General features: G+C 36.4%; 2 protein-coding genes and 1 long non-coding RNA gene across 5 annotated transcripts in view; 1 reads left to right on the forward strand and 2 right to left on the reverse strand.

The window, feature by feature from the left end:
* The first annotated feature begins 1,144 nt into the window (after nt 1-1,144).
* On the forward strand, nt 1,145-1,728 carry LOC120781081. The gene is made up of 3 exons (XR_005706006.1): nt 1,145-1,185; nt 1,251-1,369; nt 1,470-1,728. It is a non-coding gene; the product is annotated as an uncharacterized LOC120781081 (long non-coding RNA).
* Nucleotides 1,729-3,116: 1,388 nt separating this feature from the next.
* On the reverse strand, nt 3,117-5,675 carry LOC120781079. The gene is made up of 2 exons (XM_040113225.1): nt 4,909-5,675; nt 3,117-4,839 (listed from the first exon to the last, which is right to left on the reverse strand). Exons 1-2 carry the CDS (start codon nt 5,147-5,149, stop codon nt 4,658-4,660), a joined length of 423 nt encoding a protein of 140 aa, XP_039969159.1. The 5' UTR covers nt 5,150-5,675; the 3' UTR covers nt 3,117-4,657.
* A 661-nt stretch (nt 5,676-6,336) lies between these two features.
* LOC120781078 (GMP synthase [glutamine-hydrolyzing]-like) overlaps nt 6,337-22,317 on the reverse strand; it is an 84,214-nt gene continuing 68,233 nt past the window's right edge. For all 3 annotated transcript variants that reach the window (XM_040113221.1, XM_040113224.1, XM_040113222.1), the window contains exons 8-12: nt 22,124-22,316; nt 21,902-22,073; nt 12,662-12,891; nt 12,396-12,587; nt 6,337-6,579 (exon numbers count right to left, since the gene is read on the reverse strand). In XM_040113221.1, the coding sequence (XP_039969155.1) occupies nt 6,478-6,579; nt 12,396-12,587; nt 12,662-12,891; nt 21,902-22,073; nt 22,124-22,316 (889 nt within the window). In that variant the 3' untranslated portion in view covers nt 6,337-6,477. The remainder of the gene's footprint in view (nt 6,580-12,395; nt 12,588-12,661; nt 12,892-21,901; nt 22,074-22,123; nt 22,317) is intronic.

Raw genomic sequence — 22,317 nt, forward strand, 5'->3', positions numbered from 1 at the left:
GGGTTTCGGCTCGTCCAGTGCCTTCCATTCAGTACTCTGGCGTTTCGTTTCGGGATCACATTGGAAACACCACGTTTCGTCACCAGTCACGATATTGTAAAGGAAATTTTTGTTTTTTTTTGTCCTATTTAATGATGTCCTTCGAATGTTGGATTCTGAGCAATTTTTGGTCGTCAGTCAATTTGAGACGAATAAACCGTGCACACACCTTTCGTAAGCCGAAATATTCAGTCAAAATGCGATAAATCGATGTTTTGGAGATGTTCAATTCCATTTCCATGAATTTCAAGTCCATTTCTTGCATTTACCGCTGCAACTGTACCGTTTGCTGCAGCAAGTTATTAATTACCTCCTCCTACCTTCTTATGATTTGGGTCAGCTCCGCTCGGTTCGACCTTTTCGGAAGTTAAATTTGCCGATATACATATATGTATGTATATATTTTTAATTTTCAACGTTATTTTTTTGAACGCACTGGACACAAATAATTTCACTAAATTTTTTATTCACTACAATACACCCAACGGATGGATTACACGGTTTCTTTTTACACGGATTTGAAGTTACACGGTTAAAAAAAAAATTTTGTAAAAAATTTAAATCTTGTACGGTTTTAACATCACTGTCTTGTAATTATGTTTGTTTTTACCACACTTAGCTGAATTGAAAACATACATACATAGTAGTAACTGGGAAAACCCCTTATTCGATAACTCTTACCTACACATTTTGTTCGCATGATATTTACATTGCTGAAATGGATATCTCCAACAATGATACCGACGTTAGTCCAGTTCGTCGCAAACAATTGCGCTTGTTATCAAGTCGCGACGAATAATTATGTAGCTATGTAAATATTTTTTCCTTATTTCTATTCAAAATTTTCTGTTCTTAATTCTAGATTAACAGATTTCTTTTGTTTTTTGCTTAATCTACCAATTTTTCACCTGTATGAATTATGTATTTTAAATTTTACTGCTCAATAAAATGCCTTATGAACATACAATTTGTATGCATATCTGAAATTTTATAGTTTTCAACATTTTTGCACGGTTTTTCAAAATAAATATAGTTCTTTATTTCATCTTACATGGATTTCAGATAACATGGAACGTATCCCCCATTTTACTATAGGAAACGGCTACTTTTTTACACGGATTTCTGAGGAACATATCTACAAAAAGAGTTGGGTGTAATTGCAATTTTGTCACTGTTTTTGCATTTTTCAATATTTTTAAAACTATTTAAAGACAAATTTCCATTGACTGCACCAGAAACTTTGGGCTTTTACTTCTTCATCAATTGAATCGAATCTTAAGACTAATTATATTAACACTACTTGTTCGTTTCCTTACTCCTAATCATAAAGGTAACTGTACTAACATTCTTTGTTAGTTCGCTAAATTCTTCTATTAATATTAACTGTACTAACATTTTTTGTTTGCTTATAATTTATGCTTTATGTTAAGTTGGCGTTGACAAGCCAGGAATTCGCTCAATCTCTTATTCTGTAACTCAACAGGATTTGAAACCCAAATTCTATGTTCATATGTTAATAAGATGTTACAGTGGCAGCACATGCACGAGTACTCGGAAGGATGCGATGACATACATACGTGCGGAATTATGGATCGCGATCAATTATGGATCGTGGTTACATCAAATCAAATTGATGAAATCATATTTGCGGAAATTCCTGATTCAGAGATAGATCCAGAATTATACGAAGTGGTGAAAACCAATATGGTTCATGGACCGTGCGGACACCGCAATCCCACTTCGGTTTGTATGTCTGACAATAAATGTACGAAACACTATCCACGTGCTTTATTTTAGAAACGTATCGGCGTCGCTCACCAGACGACAATGGCAGAACATTCAGCATTCAATTTAGAGGAGTGTATATCGAAGTTGACAACACATGGATTGTACCATATTCTAACTCACATTCAAAAGTCTTATCAATATTGAGTAAAGCAGTTTCAAATTCCGGGAGGTTTGCGCTCATACAAATTAATCGATCGTCTTGACAATGAAGACGAAGTCGGGAATTATTCAGTGGAATTTCAAAATTCTTTGGAGGCGTCTAAAAGTTGGATCTGTCGTTATGTTTCGCAATCTTCATGCGCCGAAACTGTGTAATGGAACCCGACTGTTTGAGACGCAGTTATCGAATATAAGGAGGTCGGCCGAATGCTTGATTCTACAAACTCTTTTGAATTCCAACGATTTGCGATGATAATCAACAGGACACAAGGATAGTCGCTACAAGTGTGTGGCATAAATTTGAAAATGCCATGTTTTTCACAAGGCCGACTTTACGTGGCGTGTTCACAAATTGGAATACCATCTTCTCTGTGTATTTACTCCAAAAAATGTTGTTTATCAAGCTGCGATATAGTGAAAAAAAATGTAGAAAACACGCAAATAAATGATTTTCAACAGAATATAAATTCAACTTTCTTTTCATTTTAAAACACATAATTTCATGCAGGAGAACGCATGCGGGGTCAGGTCATATACTTACAAAAAATTTTTGAGTTGGTTCCACCTCTCTATTCCATCCAGTGTGAGATCCAGGTATCAATAATGCCGAAACAGTCGAGTTGAAAATCGTAATAGGGGACATAATCATTAAATATTTAAGTAAATGTATATTACATTGCTGTTTTTCATTCCTATAATCCTTAATACCACTCAATTCTCAATATGATAATTATCTACATCTTAATGTGTGCTTAGAAAATTAAACAATTATTCGATTTCCAATTTTTGTATGTACTTTAGACCTGTCCTTAAAATTCAAAATGTATTCTATGTTTACAGAATGGCTTATTTTTTTCCTTTTTATGTAAACATGTTAAAAAAAAATTTGGGGACAATCGGATGATGGGAAGACGGCGCGGAAACGTTTTAAAATTAAGAATTGCCTTCCTATAGGAAAAAACAAGTTTTATGTATTCAAATATCAATTTTTCTTTTACTGCATTATTTTTCTCCAATTTTTTGCATTATATTAACTTAAAACTACTACTTAAAGGAAATATTTTTATTCATATCAATTTATTTAATACATCTAGAAATATTAAAACTTAAATTAATTCTGATTTTTTATAGGACTTATTTTTTTTGTATTCTTCAACAACTTGAAGTAGGAACTGTTTTCTTCTTCTTTATTTGTAAGAATAGTATTGAAATCCTTTATAAATTTAATACCTCTTTCCGCTGTATCATTAGTAACAAGCAATTTGTGGCATATTGTGCGACCATTGGAATTCCTCGTTTGTTTCCCCAAGACTCTGGATCCAAATGCAAAAAGTTGGTTGACAACTTGTACTTCATAAAAAATGTTAAAGTTCTTTTGGATACAAATTCGCTTAAATCCGAATTGCGTATGTCACTTAATTTTTTTATTTTGCTATTGTTTTGTAGTTTATTAGTTGGCTCTTCTGATTTTAAATGTTTTACCATTTTTTTCTTAACATCTACAGAAATATTGAAATCAAAGAAAGCCATTGGGGCGTTTTCCTTTGACAAATACCACATGTGTTGTTGCATTTTTCTCAGCAATTCCGAAGAAATACTTGGGTTCACTTTTTCATAATTAATACATTCTTTTACAAAGTTTAAATCATGCAGGGGAGAGGTAATTGCATTAGAGCATTTGTACCAAGCTTTTACATGTACATATATAAACGCACTAAAAAACGCAAATGTGACTTAAACCTTTTAATTCAGCTTTACTCAAGTGAAATTGATCACGAAAAAGATATATTTTCAAGGAATATATTCCCTTTGACATCCAACGTGCATGACTTGTAACTCCGGGTGTTTTAAATTTACCACCATTGTCACCAAGAAATGTAAGTACTAGACGTAAAAATTCTTCGTAGTCAGCACGAACAAAGGTTTTTGTAGTTGTGAATGACAAAATTGTTTGATTTCATTGCAGACTTATATCAGATTTTATATCTTCACATTGGAGCCCACTCTTAAATGATGAAGTGTCAATATTTGGCCAGGCTTTGGCGAATCTCTCGAAAATTGAGACTTCCGGTGCTTGAGTCACTTTGAAATGCAGGTCGAATACACTACGCAAGTATATTTCAAGAATGTGGTGACGGCATGGTAACGTCAACAAATTTCTTCCTAACATGCGTTGCAATTGAGCGCATGCTCCATTCATTGGACCAGTATTAGTGGACGTGGTGTCAAAAGACATGTCTTCTACGCGATCTAAAATATTCCATTTACTAAGTGTATCAAAAACGGCTGTAGCTATATTTTCACCAGTAGCAGATATAAGTTTTGGAGCGCCTAGAAATTTGGATTCGCCATTATAACTAACAAGCACTGCAATTCGCTCAACTTTTATTTTTCCAATTAGATCTGGCAATACTTTACCATCCCAGTGGACGACCATTGCTTATGTATCACTTAGCTAGAATAGAATATTATTAGTATTTAAATAACCTATACATATATTTTCAATCATGGTATACTTTGTCAATAAAACTCTCTTGAATCCTCTGTGTTTCTTTTCTGCGATGCTCTTCCCTCAGTCTATGGAGAGTAGAACGATTGACTACCAAGTTTCTAGTGCAATGGCCCAATGCTTCTGCAGTCGCCATCAGAATGTGCATCGCCTTTCCATCGCTTACTTTGGCGCTATCAAGTGCTGAAAGCAACCGCGGTGTGATAAAATGTTTTCTTCCCCTGTTAATACAAGTTGAAGCAGTTTGTTTTGTATTTTTTTTTTCACATTGGTTTCCGCTACTTCAGGCTCACTGTCAACAATATCTTCTTCATAGTCCATACCAAAATCGTCTTTGAGTTCGACTACACAATATCATTTTAAAATTGACCATTACCACTATAAATTAAATTAATTTCATTTGATAAACTTACGATTCACTTCCGACATTTGTTGATGTTTCCTTTTTCTAGACATTTCTTTCTCAATGCGATGATCTGCTATATTTTGTCGCCGATACAATACCATGTCAGCACCGGCCATGCTACCAGGGCGACGTTTTTGCCTTTGTAGAATCAAAAATTCCTTGTCTACGCTAATACGCATGTTTTGTAAGGCATCTCTATGAGCAATGTCAAACAAATTATCCAATTCTGCAGAAAAGTCTTCAACCATTTTTTTCTGAGCATCAGATCTCTTATTTGGTACGGTTTTTTGAATCTTCTGCCATAATTTGTACGGAGATTCTAATTTATCGACACACCTAGCTACATCTTTTGTCGGAATTCGAGCTTGTTGCCAAAATATTAATACAGCATTTATTGTTAATTTTGCACTTTCTCTCAATTGCCGATACACAAATCTAATGTTATAAAATAGTAATTGCAGTATTTGTTTGTTCGATGGTAGTTTAGCACCTGTTATCTGATGAGAATTTCTTCCAATTAGTTCAATATTCACAACTTGTTAAGAACGTTGTCGTGTTTGTATATGTAATGTACTCGCAGTTGCTGGTAATTCACTCATTTCTTTTTTTTATTAAATAATCACAATTCCGCACAAATTAACATATCTGATTTCAAATGCCAAACAAACGAGAGTGACAATTATTGAAAAAAGAACACAGTCCATTTACTGTTTTATTTCGCTGCCCAAAAATACCGTTACCAAAGTCTGCAGTCGTTCGTTTTTTATTTTTGCAAATATGGCTGGTTCATGTTGCAAAAATAAAGCAATCGACAGTTACGACGATGGTGCGATAAAAAAAATGTTATTTACCGTTTTTTCACTCGAAATAAGAACAAAATATTATTAAAATTATTCTTTATATCGTGCTAGTTGAGACATATTAAAGCATACATATTCATTTAATAAATACACTAAAAGAAAAATTGATACTTGAATACATAAAACTTGTTTTTTCCTATAGGAAGGCAATTTTTAATTTTAAAACGTTTCCGCGACGTCTTCCCCATCATCCGATTGTCCCCAAATTTTTTTTTTAACATTTGTACATAAAAAGGAAATAAATTAGCCCATTCTGTTAACTTAAAACACTATTTCAAAAATCTCCATATAACGTAGAACACCTCTAATGTACTTGTTAGGTCTTTCATATATATAAAAATCGTTAATACATGCGAAAACGGATATTTTGTTGCGAAGTTTTTATGAGAACACAGCCTCCATTATACGTTTAACCTTATTGATTATAGATTGATTAATTCTAAGTATTAAAAACCAGTAAAAAAAATCATTTAATAATTATACATACAAGAAAATATTCCTTTTAGCCTCAAATAATCACATTTAAGAAAAGGCATACTTAACAGCGTTGAATACATGGTCAATAAGTAAGAAAATTATTTTAAGAGCACATTTATTTAATAACTATAAAATTAAAATCAGCAAATATATTTTTAGCATTTCCACATATTTCATACGATTTATATTACAGATAGATGATTCTATCATAGAAATCAGGTTAAAATTAGATAATAGAGTTACTCCCATTCGGTTGTACCTGGTGGTTTAGATGTCAAGTCGTATAAAACTCGGGATATACCATCTAATTTTGATATTTCGTGAACAATGTTATGGAGAACCTTTAATGAAAAAATTATTATTATTAGTAATGCATTATTATAATTTAAAGCAGATACACTCAATGTAAAATTACCGCATTCTTAATTATCAAAAAACTTTACTTTACTTACTATCTTTAGATTTTTACCTAATCATTGTTTCAAAATATTTGTTATAGAATATATATGTATATGTATAATATGTTGTAATAGTTCAGGTACAATAACAATCATTTATAGAACTAATTTCAACACGAGGTTTTAAATATAATAATTTCGACTCGCTGTTGGATCGAATATCTTTTCATGATGAAATTGCAAACCTTACTGAAGAGAAATGTCAAAAGAGCGGAGAAAAATATGCCGTCGTTTGCTCTCCCTGTCGGTCTACTTATGTAGCTCCTTATTGAAAAACTGCAAGCAACTCCAAACGAATTTGTTAGAAAAAACGATTCAAAAACACAATATTAAAGCTTAAGTGTGCATCAGACCTATTAAAAATGTAATCTCATAAAAAGTAAAAAACTCGAAATATTATAAAATTTAGAATTTATTAATTTAAAGAATAATCATAAACTTCCTGATGCAATTTAATAACCCGAAAATTGTAAATAAAACCCAAAATATTTATGTAGTTATTCATCAAAAATTATTTTTTCGCCTTCATATTAATTCCCACCAGATGTAATACACTCATGATAAACGGTTTTTCCAGCTGTCGCAACATTTCATAAGCACTTTTTGGAATGGCCTTCAGCGAATTTTGTTTTATCTCTTCATACTACTGAAAACGGGTTCCACGAAGCGTCAACTTCAGTTTGGGGAACAAGAAAAAATCTCACGGAGCCAAATCTGGTGAATACGGTGGTTGATCGATGGTATCCAATGCAATTTTGGCTTCAAAATCCGTTACAACCGTGGTTCAATGCGATGGTGCATTATCATCGTGTAAAATCCATGAATTGTTCTTCTACAATTCCGACCATTATCGAAAGATGTTCTCACGCAAACACCTCAATACGGCCAAATGGAACTCTTTATTGACCGTCTTTAGCTCCCGAACAAATTCATGACGCACAAAACCAAGAATATAGAAAAAAAACAAAAAACATCACCTTGATATCTGAGCGGCTTTGGGGTATTTTTTTGGTTTCGTCTCGTTTTTTCCCCTCTATTCCGACGATTGTTGACTTGTTTGCATGTCAAACTTATAAACCCATGTCTCAACGGTAGTTATAACGTTTTATCGGAACGAGCCCAGCAAGAGTGGACTAGCGAGAAGTGTCGAGCTCTCTTGCCATCTCACTAACACTTGTCTAACAATTTTCAAGCACCATATCCTTCACTTTTTTAATATTTTCATCAGTTGAACTTCAACGATCTCTCGACCGTCTTTGAAGACATTGTACCACTCGTATTCGATAAAACTGAATCATCGTAACTCTTTTCTAAAATTTGCAACGCTTTCGCAGACGATATTTAGTAGAAATACAAAATTTGAGACTTTGTTCCATATTTTTATCCATTGTAAAAATCACAACGCATTACAGAGGTGTGCCGATTTAAGCATTTATTTGTATACATATATTATCTATAACTAAATCTTTAAACGTGATCGGCCATGTATACAAATGGTGATAGGATGATATAAACAACATTTAAGTATAATTAAAGTTGCTTACGGATCTTTTATGAAAATCTTTATCTTGATTTTGATCAGTTAGTTTGTATGGCAGTTACATACGTGATTCCACCTGAACAACATGGTTGGGGATGGTATCACTGTATTGGACAATAATTCACTCCAAATTTCGTTAGGAATTTCTTGTCAAATAAGAGAGTTTTCTATAAAAGGATTCAATTTTAATAGATCAGTTTTATGTAGTAGCTATACGTTATAGTGTTCCGAAATCGGCGTTTCCAACAAATGAGCAGCTTATTGGGGTTAAAAGGTCGTATGAATAATTTCAAATCAATATCTCCAAAACTAAGGGAGTTTTCCTCGTTTATACAGACATACATGGATCACGATCGATTCAACATAGCTTGCTGATATATTGGGTAGTCGAAAAAGTCTTTTCGTATTTCTAATAAAATTTTAACTTATTTTTTTATATTTATAATCTATATAAATAAAAATGAATCGTCAAAATGTGTGTACGCTCATAACTCAATAACGCCTGGACCAATTTGGCTAATTCTTTTTCTTATATATTCGTTGAAGTTCAAAGATGGTTTTTACGGCGAGAAAAATTCGAATAATTTCCGGGAAACCCCTAAAACAGCCCTTTGCTTTACCCCATACAAACGTTAAAATCACGTTTCAAATCAATATCTCCAAAACTAAGAGACTTTTCCTCGTTTATACAGACATACATGGATCACGATCGATTCAATATAGCACGCTGATATATTGGGTAGTCGAAAAAGTCTTTTCGTATTTCTAATAAAATTTTAACTTATTTTTTTATATTTATAATCTATATAAATAAAAATGAATCGTCAAAATGTGTGTACGCTCATAACTCAATAACGCCTGGACCCATTTGGCTAATTCTTTTTCTTAAATATTCGTTGAAGTTCAAAGATGGTTTTTACGGCGAGAAAAATATGAATAATTTCCAGAAAACCCCTAAAAACAGCCCTTTACTTTTCCCCATACAAACGTTACAATAAAAATGAATGTTTGTTTGTTAGTAACACTAAGAGAACGGTTGAAACAATCTTGAAATTGAAACGTGGTTTGTTGTGGATCGGGAAAGGTTTAGAAACAAAATACCTTATACTTTTAATGAGAAGAAGTCGGATAATTGGACAATTCCAAAAAGTAACATTTTCCATACACATTTTTTTCAATTTTTGTTTGTTTTGGTTTTCAATATTTTGATTTGTAAATTATTTGAATTGTTCAATTGCGGTCGCTTGCTTTTTTATTCCGGCTATCCAAAGGAAAAATTATTTAAAATTTTTCAGTGAAAACTTTATGTGTGTTTCACACAATGTGATCAAGAGGTCGCGCTAATATTGGTCGGCGTTCTTTTTGCCATCAACGTATGACAGCCCAAGGAAAGGCAAGAAGTGCTCCCAAAATGCGATGACATACGTGCGGAATTATGGATTGCGGTCAATCAGCTAGCGATCGAACGATAACACAGCACGACTTTTTAAACAATAGCTGCGATGTTTGATGGTCTTTATCTTAAAGCAACCTATGGTATATATGGTGCTGTTAGATGCTAAATGTATTCTGTTGAGTAGCAAAAAAGAGTTTGCCGCACGCACACATTCTTCTTTGGATGCGGATGGTGATTACACCAGATCAAATTGATGAAATCATTTCAGCGGAAATTCTTGATTCAGAGATAGATCCAGAATTATACGAAGTGATGAAAATCAATATGGTTCATGAACCTTGCGAAACTTACAATCCCACTTTGGTTTGTATGTCTGACAATAAATTTACGAAACACTACTCATGTGCTTTTCTTTCGGAAACGGAAATGGGAAATGATGGATATTCACTGTATCGGCGTCGCTCACCAGACGACAATGGCAGAACATTTAGCTTTTAGAGGCGTGAATATCGACTTTAACAACACATCGAAGTTGAGAACACATGGATCGTACCATATTCGCCACTTTTGTCTAATTCACATTCAAAACTCATGTCAATGTTGAATATTGCAGATTGGTGAAATCGATCAAATACGTTTGCAAGTACGTCACCAAAGAAAGCAACATAGCGGTTATTAGCCTTGAACGATATGAGATTAGCAGTATCAAATGGGTCGATATGTGAACTGCAATAAAGCGCTTTGTAGGATATTTACTTTTGCAATTCATGAAAGTTTTCCAACTGTTGTGCGTCTCGCGGTTCAACTTCATTTAAGTCATTGCGTATTGGGTACAGTGTGTGCAACTTTTTGAGAAGCATGTTGCATTTTCTGGAACATGATAATCACTGGAAACAGACGAAGGATAATGCGATAGTTACTTCGCATGCCACTGAAGTTCGCAGAGTTTTCGCGAAGATTAATTCGACATATCAGCCTTCAAATTCGCGTTAATTATGGGATACGAAAAAATGACATTGCCGATGACATTTTACATTGTATTCGCTAAGAATTGGCAAATTTTGGTTGATACTTCCAGTGGTTTGATATCAATTTCACCCCCCTTTTTTCAATTCACTTCAGCGGAAGATGAACTCATCACGAATATTTATCCAAACATTGGCCAAATTATCGTAACTACAATTCCTTAAGTGCACGCGCAATTTTAGCTGCCAAAAATACCGATGTTAATGACTTAAACTGGAAGATTCAAAGTCAAATTCCGGCAGGTTTGCGCTCATATAAATCGATCGATCGTCTTGACAAGGAAGACGAAACCGTAAATTATACAGTGGAATTTCCAAATTCTTTGGAGAGGCTTGGTATGCCCCAGCATAATTTGCGTCTCAAAGTTGGATCTGTCATTATTCTGTTTCACAATCTTCATGCGCCGAAACTGTGTAATGGAACCCAACTGATTGTGACGCAGTTATCGAATACAAGGGACAGCCATTTCAGTTCAAACGTATTCAATTTCCGGGGAAAACAATCAATTACAATCATTAACAATCAACAGGACACAAGGAAATCGGGAAATGCTATGTTTTTCACACGGCCAGATATATGTGGCGTGTTGACGAGTTGGAAACCCATCTTCTCTGTATCTCTACGCACCAGAACAGAAATCAAAAAATTATGTTTATTAAGCTGCGCTGCATTAAAAAAAAAATGTACAAAAATCGAAAATAAATCATGTTCGACACAATATAATTTCAACTTTTTTCATTTCAAAACACATAATTTCACGCAGGACAACGGCTGCGGGGTCAGCTAGTAATAGATAATTAGACAAATATGTACTATTTTGGTCGACCACTTTTTGTCATTTTTTCGCTAGCGACATTATTCCATCAGTGTAAATCGAAATTTTCAGAATGAAAGTGAACGAACCATTGTTGTGCTACACGAGCTGATACAGCATCGTCTCTGTAAACTTCACTTTCCATTTCATACAAAAATTTCAAAATATAGCGAATTTCTTCTTTATTTTCACTCATTTTTGAGCAGCTGTAACTTTTTTTCAACTATCTTATTATATTTTTTATTAAATGAAGCTTACCTTTCCAACACTGTATGGTATGACACAATGTGATTGGTTGCACCGGAGATATACGACTGCAACGACATCTATTGACAAGATACGAAAATACCTTTCGACTACCCATTATATATATGTATATACTTTATAGGGGCTCCGAAGTTGCCATCTGGGTGTTACAACCTTAATATACATTGTTCAGATATAAAAATTAGTGCCTTTGGCACATTCTAAGGGAATCAATAGATTTTGCCTAACTTTGCTTTTTACGTCAATTTACAAATATTACGAATGCTTCAGAAATAGTCATGGTTGAACATAACTCATTTTGACAGCCAATAATTAATTAAATTAAAAGTTAAACAAAAAGATTTTAAGATTTGGAAATCGTTGTACAACTAAGAATATTAATTTTTTAACATTGCATTTCATTTTTGAAAGTAAAACTTAAAATAATATGTGTAAAACAAAACTTAGTAACATCGGCTAGGCTATACCACTTTAATGAGGTATATATATTCTGGATTGTACAGTACTGTATGTAATATCCTTTTTCTTTGTTGTTGCTTACAAATGAAATATTTTTGTAAGTAATCGAAGATAGCGAGTGGAAAAATGTCAAAGCAAAGACTAAACTTATAATAGGAAAACACAATTAACGTAACATAAAATGATTGTATTCTCACCTGTGTTGGCAACTGAAGCGATCCTGGTATTACTGGTACTCCGGTCATAAAATCATTTGTTAAAAATGGTCTTAAGACTATTGACCTACAACAAGACGGAGTTCGATTCGTCGGATCTCTGTCAAAATGCACGGGAATCAAAACAATTGGCATTTGCGAAATTAAACGATGTACTCCTGCCTGAATTATTATCTAAATTAAAGAAACATAGAATGCAATCAATGCTAAAAGTATTTCTACAAAATATCAACTTTTATAAATTATACTTCGTTTCCTATAGCGTCAGCTTCCCTTAGTTGCTCTAAAACGTATTTATTAAGAGTAGTATGAGTTATATCCGTAATTTGATATTGCACGGGACCTCCAAACACATAGCAAACACGATTGACATTATGAAGAATACGAGGAATTAATTTTGCCAAAAATATCAAATCATTCCAATTGGGTTCTGAGCTACTAGAAAGCCCCACCACATAGCTATAAGTTCTTTTATCACCTGAAAAATAAAATAATGTAAAAATATATTTAATATAAACTATGTAAAAACTTATGTTTTTTTAGATATCTCTCCAGATATGTAATATGCATGTAAAATTAACCGTCTTTTGTGGGAAAAATTAATTCAGCCTTATCGTGAACTTCGCGTGAACGCCATTCCTCCATGGAAAAAATCATCTATATTTATCTTTTTTATCGTGAACTTTACATGGTGAAAAATTCCCATTTTCGAAATGGTTCTCTAACGTCCATCTAACGAATCTAACAAATTCATGTAATTTGTTCACAAAATTGTTAGTTAGGAATAACTATCAATTATTGCTTTTAATTTCACTCTATTATCTTTTAACGTAGTTAATAATAAACGAATTTTTTCGTTAAATTTAGATTGATTTTCCAAAAATACCAAAATTTCTATTAATAATTTCTCTTATTCATATTAATTTCACTTTTTTCTTTTAAATAAATAAACAAATTTCACAATCAGCTGTCTAAATGCACAAGTCTGCCGTCTGTCACCATAATATTTCAATTCGCGTTAGCGTTGCTTAATGCGCATTAATTTTGCCCGTCTGTCAGGGCTTTAACACATAGCCGGTTATGCTAACATCAAAAATTGAAAAAGTAAGAATAATTGAATATTTTATTTCAAATTATTTTTCTATTGATATGATATCTTACATTTCAATTTATAATCGCAATATTATTTTATTCAAATTCTTTGTCTATTATTTGACTGTCACAATTATCCGTTAGCTCCAAAATATTCTAAAAGATGACGTTAACTGTTGGCTAGATTGAGTAAGTATTCAATAGATGGCGCTATGTTAAAAACACAAATTTAATAGCATAATAAATACGTATTGCTGAAACTAAGGTATAACATAAATTTATTTTGTATTTGAACATTAAAATAAGTAGGTACTGATTATGCTATAAAATTGCAACTTATATAAAAGGCTTAACATAGCGCCATCTGTTGAATACTTACTCAATCCAATCAATAACTATCGCCATCTGTTAGAATCTTTTGGAGCTAACAAATAATTGTGACTGTCAAATAATATACAAATAATTTGCAATAGTATAATGGGTTGTCAAAAAAGGCTTGCGGAATTTTTAATGATTTTTTTTTTATTGAAATTGAAATTAATTTTTGATGACTCATGCCCAGCTCTTGACCGATGCTACTATGCCGGTCTCTTTCGCCCAATTCAGCGATTTTATCCCAATTTTCGACGACAGGCCTCCCGGAACGTGGCGCATCTTCGACCACCTCTACACCAGAACGAAAACGTTGAAACCATCATTGTGCGGTGGAAATGGAAACTGTATCGGGTCCATAAACTGCACAAATTTTATTGGCAGCTTGAGATGCATTTTTGCCTTTATCGTAGTAGTACTGTAAAATTTGCCGTATTTTCTCTTTATTTTGCTCCATGTTTGCGACGCTATAACTCACGAACGACTTAAAAGAAACGACAATCAATCAAACACGTGTTAGCGCGTGAAATGAGCTTTCCAAAAAGGTATAGCACGACCCGATGCGACGAATAAAACTAGAACTACGCGCTTTCAGCGCCAACTAGCGAAAATACCGCAAGACTTTTTTGACAGCCTATTAATGGGATTATAAATTGAGATGGTAGCTATCCTGTCTCTCAAGTTAGATCAAATTGCACACGGTGTGCAATCAAATTTAAAATCGGTTGAGTAGTTTAGGCGTCCATCGCGGACAAACAACGTGACACGTGATTTTTATATATAAAGATTGACGTTTGTGACCAACAGTACAGCCGAAAATCCTGGGTTTTAAAAAGCAAACAACCAGAAAGTGTATTTATTTTTAATGAAGTAGCATTATTCTTCCAATATACTTTTATGTCCAAAATTGTTATCTGCATAATTTATGCAGCCAATACCGATTATATCAAAAAAGATTTTTACGATATAAAATATATCGTATAATTAAAAACAAAAAAACATACGTTGAGAGTCGCATACTTTGCATAATACATAAGTTTACAAAGTATTTTCCAAGCCACTAAATCAAAACAAACCCATATTAAACAGCTTCCCAATATTAAAATCAGCTGTTTACTAATGTGACAAATCTCGTGAGAACATTTTTAATTAAATTTACAATGAGTTCGGCACTTTTAACTTTCCTTTTATTAGAAAAGAAAAAAGGAAAGGTTTAAAGGAAAATATTAAGAGATCACAGTAAACCAATTGATGCCCCAGGAGAATCGTAAGTGGAGTTTAGCTTGTATTTACTTGTGTGTTATTTTTCAAGATTCTCATTTCATTATCGACTGAATAAAAACGCTTTCTTATGGCGTTAAATGTCATAGAACCACATTTGCAGCCCTCGACGATTCCACCTGTAATTCAATTGGCAGCAACACTGCGTTTGTGTTCTGTTCCTATGTTTTCCCCTATAAAAATAAAGTTAATTAATTCGTAATAAATAAATTTCTTAACTTAAAAATTTTCAACCGTCTATCACCTCACAGAAATAACGCAATATTAAAATTTGTTAAGCGATTATCTTCTTACTTTATTTCTGATATCAAAACCAATAAAATTGCTTTCGATGGCACCCAAAACCGATATAAATTATGTTTCAAACATAAAACCAATATCTGAATTCATGACACCTACTACTTTTTTTATCGGTTTCTATTCTGATTCCGACAACTATCATATTTCACATCACCCCTGATTGACCCGATTGTACCTATTTTTGGCACAAGGCCATGATGTCATCAAACCAAGTTTTTCCCACAATTTCAATACTTGACCTAACAAATTGACTGATATGTTCGGTAAAAAATTAGCCCTGAAAAGTTATAGTCCAATTTCGACAATTGATCATGGCATTTAAAAGTTTGTTATATGGAAAATAGGGGAGATGGACATTCGATTTCGCCTCCTTTCGCATCGTACTCGTATAGTAATGTTTGAATACACTCAGTTTCTGAGATATAGGATATCACCTAAAGGTGGGCGGTGCTATGCCACTTGTACAACTTTTACAGCTGTTCCTATAAAGTCCTTCCTTGCTATCCTGGTTGTGAAATTTAATGCTTGTGGCGCATTTAGTAAGTTACCACACTTTTAGTATTTTAACATAACCGTCAAATGGGTAGTCAGAGTGTACGAAGAAGTACTAAAACGACTCAGCAAGTTTGGTCTAGTTAGCTTTAGCGGTTCAAAAGATATGTATATTTACCACGACCACTTAAAAAAAATTAGCGCAAAGGTGTCCCTCTTTGTGCCAAATTACAGTTTTGTATCTTAATTGAGTACTTAGTTATGGCACTTTCACATAAGTATGTGTTTTCGCTTAAGGACACTTTGTGGGGTGGTAATGGACCGCATCGGCCCATCAGCAACCCTCTTTGAGTGCCTAAGTGCACACAGTTATTATAATTTGTGCAATGTTTTGCGAAAGGATAAAAACTGTTTACCATATGTAGTTGATGAATGCTGGAACTAGAGAAACATTGCCACTGTAGGTTTTGGTTCTGCATTGTGGTTTAGGCACATTGCATCTTTTTCAATGTGGAAGATAGATCGAATTTTTCTTTACAACATGACAAACTTTCATAGAATACATGCATTTTTTACATTATCATTTTGAATACTGGTCTGCCGTATACCCCGGGATTCACTTTTTACATATAGAGGATTGTTAATTATTCTTCCTGATTGATCCTAACTGCTTTCATATAATATAAGAAAGCAAACCAGTAGCATAAGTATATTAACAACAATAGCCAATGATCACCGATTTGTTACGCGTTTGCAACCACGGCTTATTTTCATTTTAATCAATGTTCGCTACTGGTTTGGATTTGTCTAAAGCTTCTATGGTTTACATGTAAGTTGTGTTGCAATAACAACATATATTTGCGTCAGAAAACCAAACAAACTCTGTTATAGAGCCGAATTTTTCAACGGGCTAGCCTTTTTGTTCAGTGGAAAATATAGGAACACATTTCCTATTTGCGCGCACTGCGGCTACTATAGTTAATACTTTTTATATTTGACAATTCGAGTAAACCTGTCTTTTGGGAGTATAGGTTATGTTAAGATAGATTCTATGGCTGATACTTAAAGAGGCTGGATGTCTAAAGAACTGTAGCACAATGTCCAGTTATAACGCCAAAGAGAGCGACCGACCGACTAATTCCTTTTGCTAAGAAGGGCAGGGCACCACAGCTAACACTTCAGCTTTGTAAATGCCTGGAGTTCCCCTACGGCATGGTACCCAAACTAAGCTTATTTTTAAGTAACACCATGCGGTTGATACAGAGGTTAAGCATTCCTTAACTAGCCTTAAGCGCACGGTTATTGAGTTCAAAGTTATTATTCACGCTCTATTATCGGAGTCGTTAGTCACTTCCCTAAAGAAGACGGCACTCATAAGCAATATATAACTACTAATTTGATGGTAGCAATCTCGGCTGGACAACCGCTAGAAAAATAAAGAAGCTTCGATACATCGTCTTAGCTGTAAGTCGCAGACGAATGTCTACCAGATGTGCCTCAAGTTTATTTTTGAAAGAGAAAGTTGTAAGAATGATGGAAGGCTTTGACTATTGTAACAAAAACAAATTGCACTTTAAAAATTAATGTTACGTAATACTTATCGAATGGAGGATGGAGTCATGTGTAGATGTTCACGCAAGTGAGGAAAGTTCTCTAATCGCCATTCATTTGGGAGTGGCCAGAAACGGTTCTTTTTCATGGCTCAAGCCGCTCACAACTTCCGGTCTTTGACCAAGTATGCTCTGGGTAGCCTAAGAACATCTGTTCAAAGGCGAGCTAAAGTGAGAAGGCGAAACATCCCCCACATAGGGTTGTGCGCTGGGTTTGGGACCCGCCACGTAAAAAACACCCGCAATGAAAAGGAACAACAAGCCTCGGATGAGAGACCCCCCTTTTGATGACGACCATGGATGCACCTGGAATGTCCGGACCCTTAATTGGAAAGGTGCCGCTGCCCAGCTGGTTGATGTCCTCGCGAAAATAAAGGCTGACATCACCGCCGTCCAAGAAATGCGATGGACGGGACAAGGACAGAGAAAGATAGGTCCTTGTGACATTTACTACAGTGGCCATATAAAGGAGTGCAAATTTGGTGTTGGATTCGTGGTGGGAGGGAGACTCTGTCGCCGAGTTCTATCATTCACTCGGGTGAATGAACGTCTAGCCACAATCCGCATCAAAGCGAGGTTCTTCAACATATCGCTGATTTACGCCCACGCCCTGACGGAAGAAAAGGACGATGTCACCAAGGATGCCTTCTATGAGCGCTTGGAGCACACCTATGAGCGCTGCCCCCGCCACGATGTCAAAATCGCGCTTGGCGACTTTAACGCCAGGGTGTGCTAAGAAGGTATCTTTGGCACCACGGTCGGTAAATTCAGCTTCCACGAGGAAACATCCCCAAATGGGTTGAGGCTGATCGACTTTGCCGGGGCCCGAAATATGGTTATCTGTGGTACTAGGCTACAGCACAAGAAGATACATCAAGCTACCTGGCTGTCTCCGGATCGAAAAGCCACCAACCAGAGCGATCATGTTGTGATAGACGGAAGACTCCTCTTCAGTGTTTTAGACGTGCGTACGCTCCGAGGTCCTAACATCGACTCGGACCACTATCTTGTTGCAGCCAAGATTCGCACCCGCCTCTGTGCAGCAAAAAACGCACGTCAACAAACACAAGGAAGGTTCGACGTCGAGAAGTTGCAATCACGAACGATTTGCTACTCGGCTTGCACTCCTGCTCTCTGAGAGCACTCGTCAATAACTCGGTATAAGGGAACAGTGAGACGGCATTTCAAACTCCTTACGTACAGCTGCAACCGAACCCATTAGTGGTGGGAAAGTGCAAAAGAACAGCTCGTACGACGAGGAGTGCCGTGTCGCAGCGGAGAGAAAACAGACTGCCTACCTAGCAACTTTACGATCGACCAGCGAGAGTTGAAGAGGGAAACGAGACGCATTTGCAGACAGAAAAAGAAAGAGGCCGAAATGCGTGAGTACGAAGAGCTTGATAAGCTGGCCGACAGGAGTAATGATCCAAAATTCTACGAAAAAATGCGGCGACTTACAGAAGGTTTCAAAACCGGAGCATACTCTTGTAGAACCCCCAAAGGTGATCTAGTCACCGATGCCCAGAGCATACTTAAATTATGGAGGGAACACTTCTCCAGCCTGCTGAATGGCAGTGAACGCGTAACGCCAGGAGAAGGCGTACCCGATTCTCCAATCGCTGACGATGGAGCAGACGTTCCATTGCCCGGCCATGAAGAAGTTCGAATAGCAATTACCCGCCTGAAGAACAACAAAGCGCCGGGGGCCGATGGATTACCGGCCGAGCTATTCAAACACGGCGGCGAAGAACTGATAAGGAGAATGCATCAGCTTCTTTGTAAAATATGGTCGGACGAAAGCATGTCCAACGATTGGAATTTAAGTGTGCTCTGCCCAATCCATAAAACAGGAGACCTCACAATCTACGCCAACTACCGTGGGATAAGCCTCCTCAACATCACATATAAGGTTCTATCGAGCGTACTGTGTGAAAGATTAAAGCCCACCGTCAACAAACTGACTGGACCTTATCAATGTGGCTTTAGACCTGGCAAATCAACAACCGACCAGATATTTACCATGCGCCAAATCTTGGAAAAGACCCGTGAAAGGGGAATCGATACACACCACCTCTTCGTCGATTTCAAAGCTGCTTCCGACAGCACGAAAAGGTGCTGCTTTACGCCGCGATGTCTGAATTTGGTATGCCCGCAAAACTAATACGGCTGTGTACTCTGACGTTGAGCAACACAAAAAACTCCTTCAGGATCGGAAAGGACCTCTCCGAGCCGTTCGATACCAAACGAGGTTTCAGACAAGGCGACTCCCTATCGTGCGACTTCTTCAACTTGTTTCTGGAGAAAATAGTTCGAGCTGCAGAACTAAATAGAGAAGGTAGCTGGCGTATGCCGATGATATTGATATCATCGGCCTCAACACCCGCGCCGTTAGTTCTGCTTTCTCCAGACTAGATAATGAAGCACACAAAATGGGTCTGACAGTGAACGAGGGCAAGACGAAATATCTCCTGTCATCAAACAAACAGTCGTCGCACTCGCGACTTGCTCTCACGTCACTGTTGACAACTGTCAATGTGTTTAACGTGGGTATCTGCCTGCGAAGGCTCAAATCCACGGTGCTATCTATTGCTAGTAGCACATAGATCAAATTAATGCGTTGATCAGCGCCCCAAAGTGTAAGTGCATGCACAACACTACACTCCGGAAGAAACCAAGGTATGAGTGCCGCCCCACACACATACACTTTGGTTCCAATCGGTTCGGGTGAAAACCAAAGGAAACACCCTAGCCACCTTGGTCGGGTTCGAGGCCCATCTAAAACCTCTGCCGTACTCTTGGTCCGGCACCCGGCCGCAGTGCGACTCCACATTGGACAATTGCCCTTCCTGCATTTAGGTGTAAACCACAGCCACCACGAATCTCCCCAAAGGGCCAAGACCCAATGAGCAGACTGAAGCGAACTTCAGGGGCGGCTGCTCCCCGTGGTACCATGTTTTAGTCTTTGGTGTGACCTGTAGCCCAAGCTTGCGCTTAAGCTACTGCCAGTCGAGCCCCCAAAAATTCCGAGGAATTCTTAAGAACCCGACTGTATGATTTTTTGTTATCCCTTTCATTTTTGTGTTTGTTATATAATCGCAAACCCATTCAATGAATTGATAGTATTTCAATATAGCACTTTTCTGACATCTCTGACCATGCCGACATTCAATAAACCAGACATGCGAATGTCGGACATAGTGCATTTGGATTTTAGTCGCCTCATACGACAGGCATGCCTTACCGCGGGAATATTCTTATCTCCCTCCCCGCAGGGAGACGTCACTGTTGACAGTCATAACTTTGAAGTTATAGATAATTTCGTCTATTTAGGAACCAGTATTAACACCACCAACAATATCAGCCTGGAAATCCAACGCAGGATTGCTCTTGCCAACAGGTGCTACTTCGGACTGAATAGGCAATTGAAAAGTAAAGTCCTCTCTCGACGAACAAAAGCCAAACTCCATAAGTCGCTCATAATTCCCGTCCTGCTTTATGGTGCAGAGGTTTGGACGATGACAGCAACCGATGAGTCGACGTTGCGAGTTTTCGAGAGAAAGGTTCTGCGAAAGATTTATGGTCCTTTGCGCGTTGGCCACGGCTAATATCGCCTTCGATGGAACGATGAGATGTACGAGATATACGACGACATTGACATAGTTCAGCGAATTAAAAGACAACGGCTACGCTGGCTAGGTCATGTTGTCCGCATGACAATGAATACTGAAAGTATTCGACGCAGTACCCACCTGGGGAAGTAGAGGAAGGGGAAGACCTCCGTTGGAAGAACCAAGTGGAGAAGGACCTGGCTTCGCTTGGAATATCCAATTGGCGCCACATAGCGAAAAGAAGAAACGACTGGCGCGCTGTTGTTAACTCGGCTATAATCGCGTCAGCGGTGTCTACGCCAATTAAGAAGAAGAAGAATACTTATCGAATGACAAAAATGAGCATAGGAAAACTCTCGAATATAAAAATATATACTGAAATGAATAAAATAATGTAGTTGGGACATTATCTAATGAAGCCACTGTTTCCGGCAGGAATCAATGAGCAGGTCCTACTGGTGAACCGGTCCCAATGCCGTGCTCTGGCTGTTTATAGATCAATTTGCTGATTTTACCTTCGTAATAATCAATCTTGTTCTCCTAGTAATTGACACTCACCACTGGCAGGAATTGAGACATTGAGGTCTTGTTCATCAACTTCATGACTTTGTCCTCTCTATGTCGATACTATTACTTCAATAGTCTCCAATGACTTCTTGTCATTTCGAATAATTGTTTGTGAATTTGATCACAAAATTCGTGTAAATCTTTATTCAAGTATGTTATTACTTACCCTGTACACCGACAGATCGCAAAGGTAAAACAGTAGCTTGCACTTTATCTATGGACGAAATACGCTTAAGTTCCTTTTGTTCTGCTTCTGTGGTAGAGCCAATTACGCGATTTATTAATGCATGGTTTTTCAATAGTTTGTTATGAAAATCGACTATAACTTTTGCTATAACCTATAAAAAAATAAAATAAAATTGATTTTTCGTGAATACAAAAAAAAAACCTGTGTTTCTGAGTAGTCTTTTTCTATATAAGGTTCTTCAGCACATAGAATCCGGATAGCTAGGCCTGGCCCTGGAAATGGTTGTCGTTCAACTAAGTCGGCTGGTAGACCGAGATCTCTGCCTATGTCTCTTACTTCATCTTTGTGAAAATCGCTTAAAGGTTCAACGACACGACCAGCACTTCGTAATTGTC

This window comes from Bactrocera tryoni, unplaced genomic scaffold, assembly GCF_016617805.1.
Source record: "Bactrocera tryoni isolate S06 unplaced genomic scaffold, CSIRO_BtryS06_freeze2 scaffold_269, whole genome shotgun sequence".
Classification (NCBI taxonomy): Eukaryota; Metazoa; Arthropoda; class Insecta; order Diptera; family Tephritidae; genus Bactrocera; species Bactrocera tryoni.

Bases quoted from the DNA above. Each gene is read 5' to 3' on its own strand.
- LOC120781079 (XM_040113225.1), bottom strand. From the start codon at position 5,149: ATGGTTGAAGACTTTTCTGCAGAATTGGATAATTTGTTTGACATTGCT. The intron at 4,840-4,908 runs GTAAGTTTATCA...GATATTGTGTAG, and splicing joins ACAAATGTCGGAAGTGAATC to TCGAACTCAAAGACGATTTT.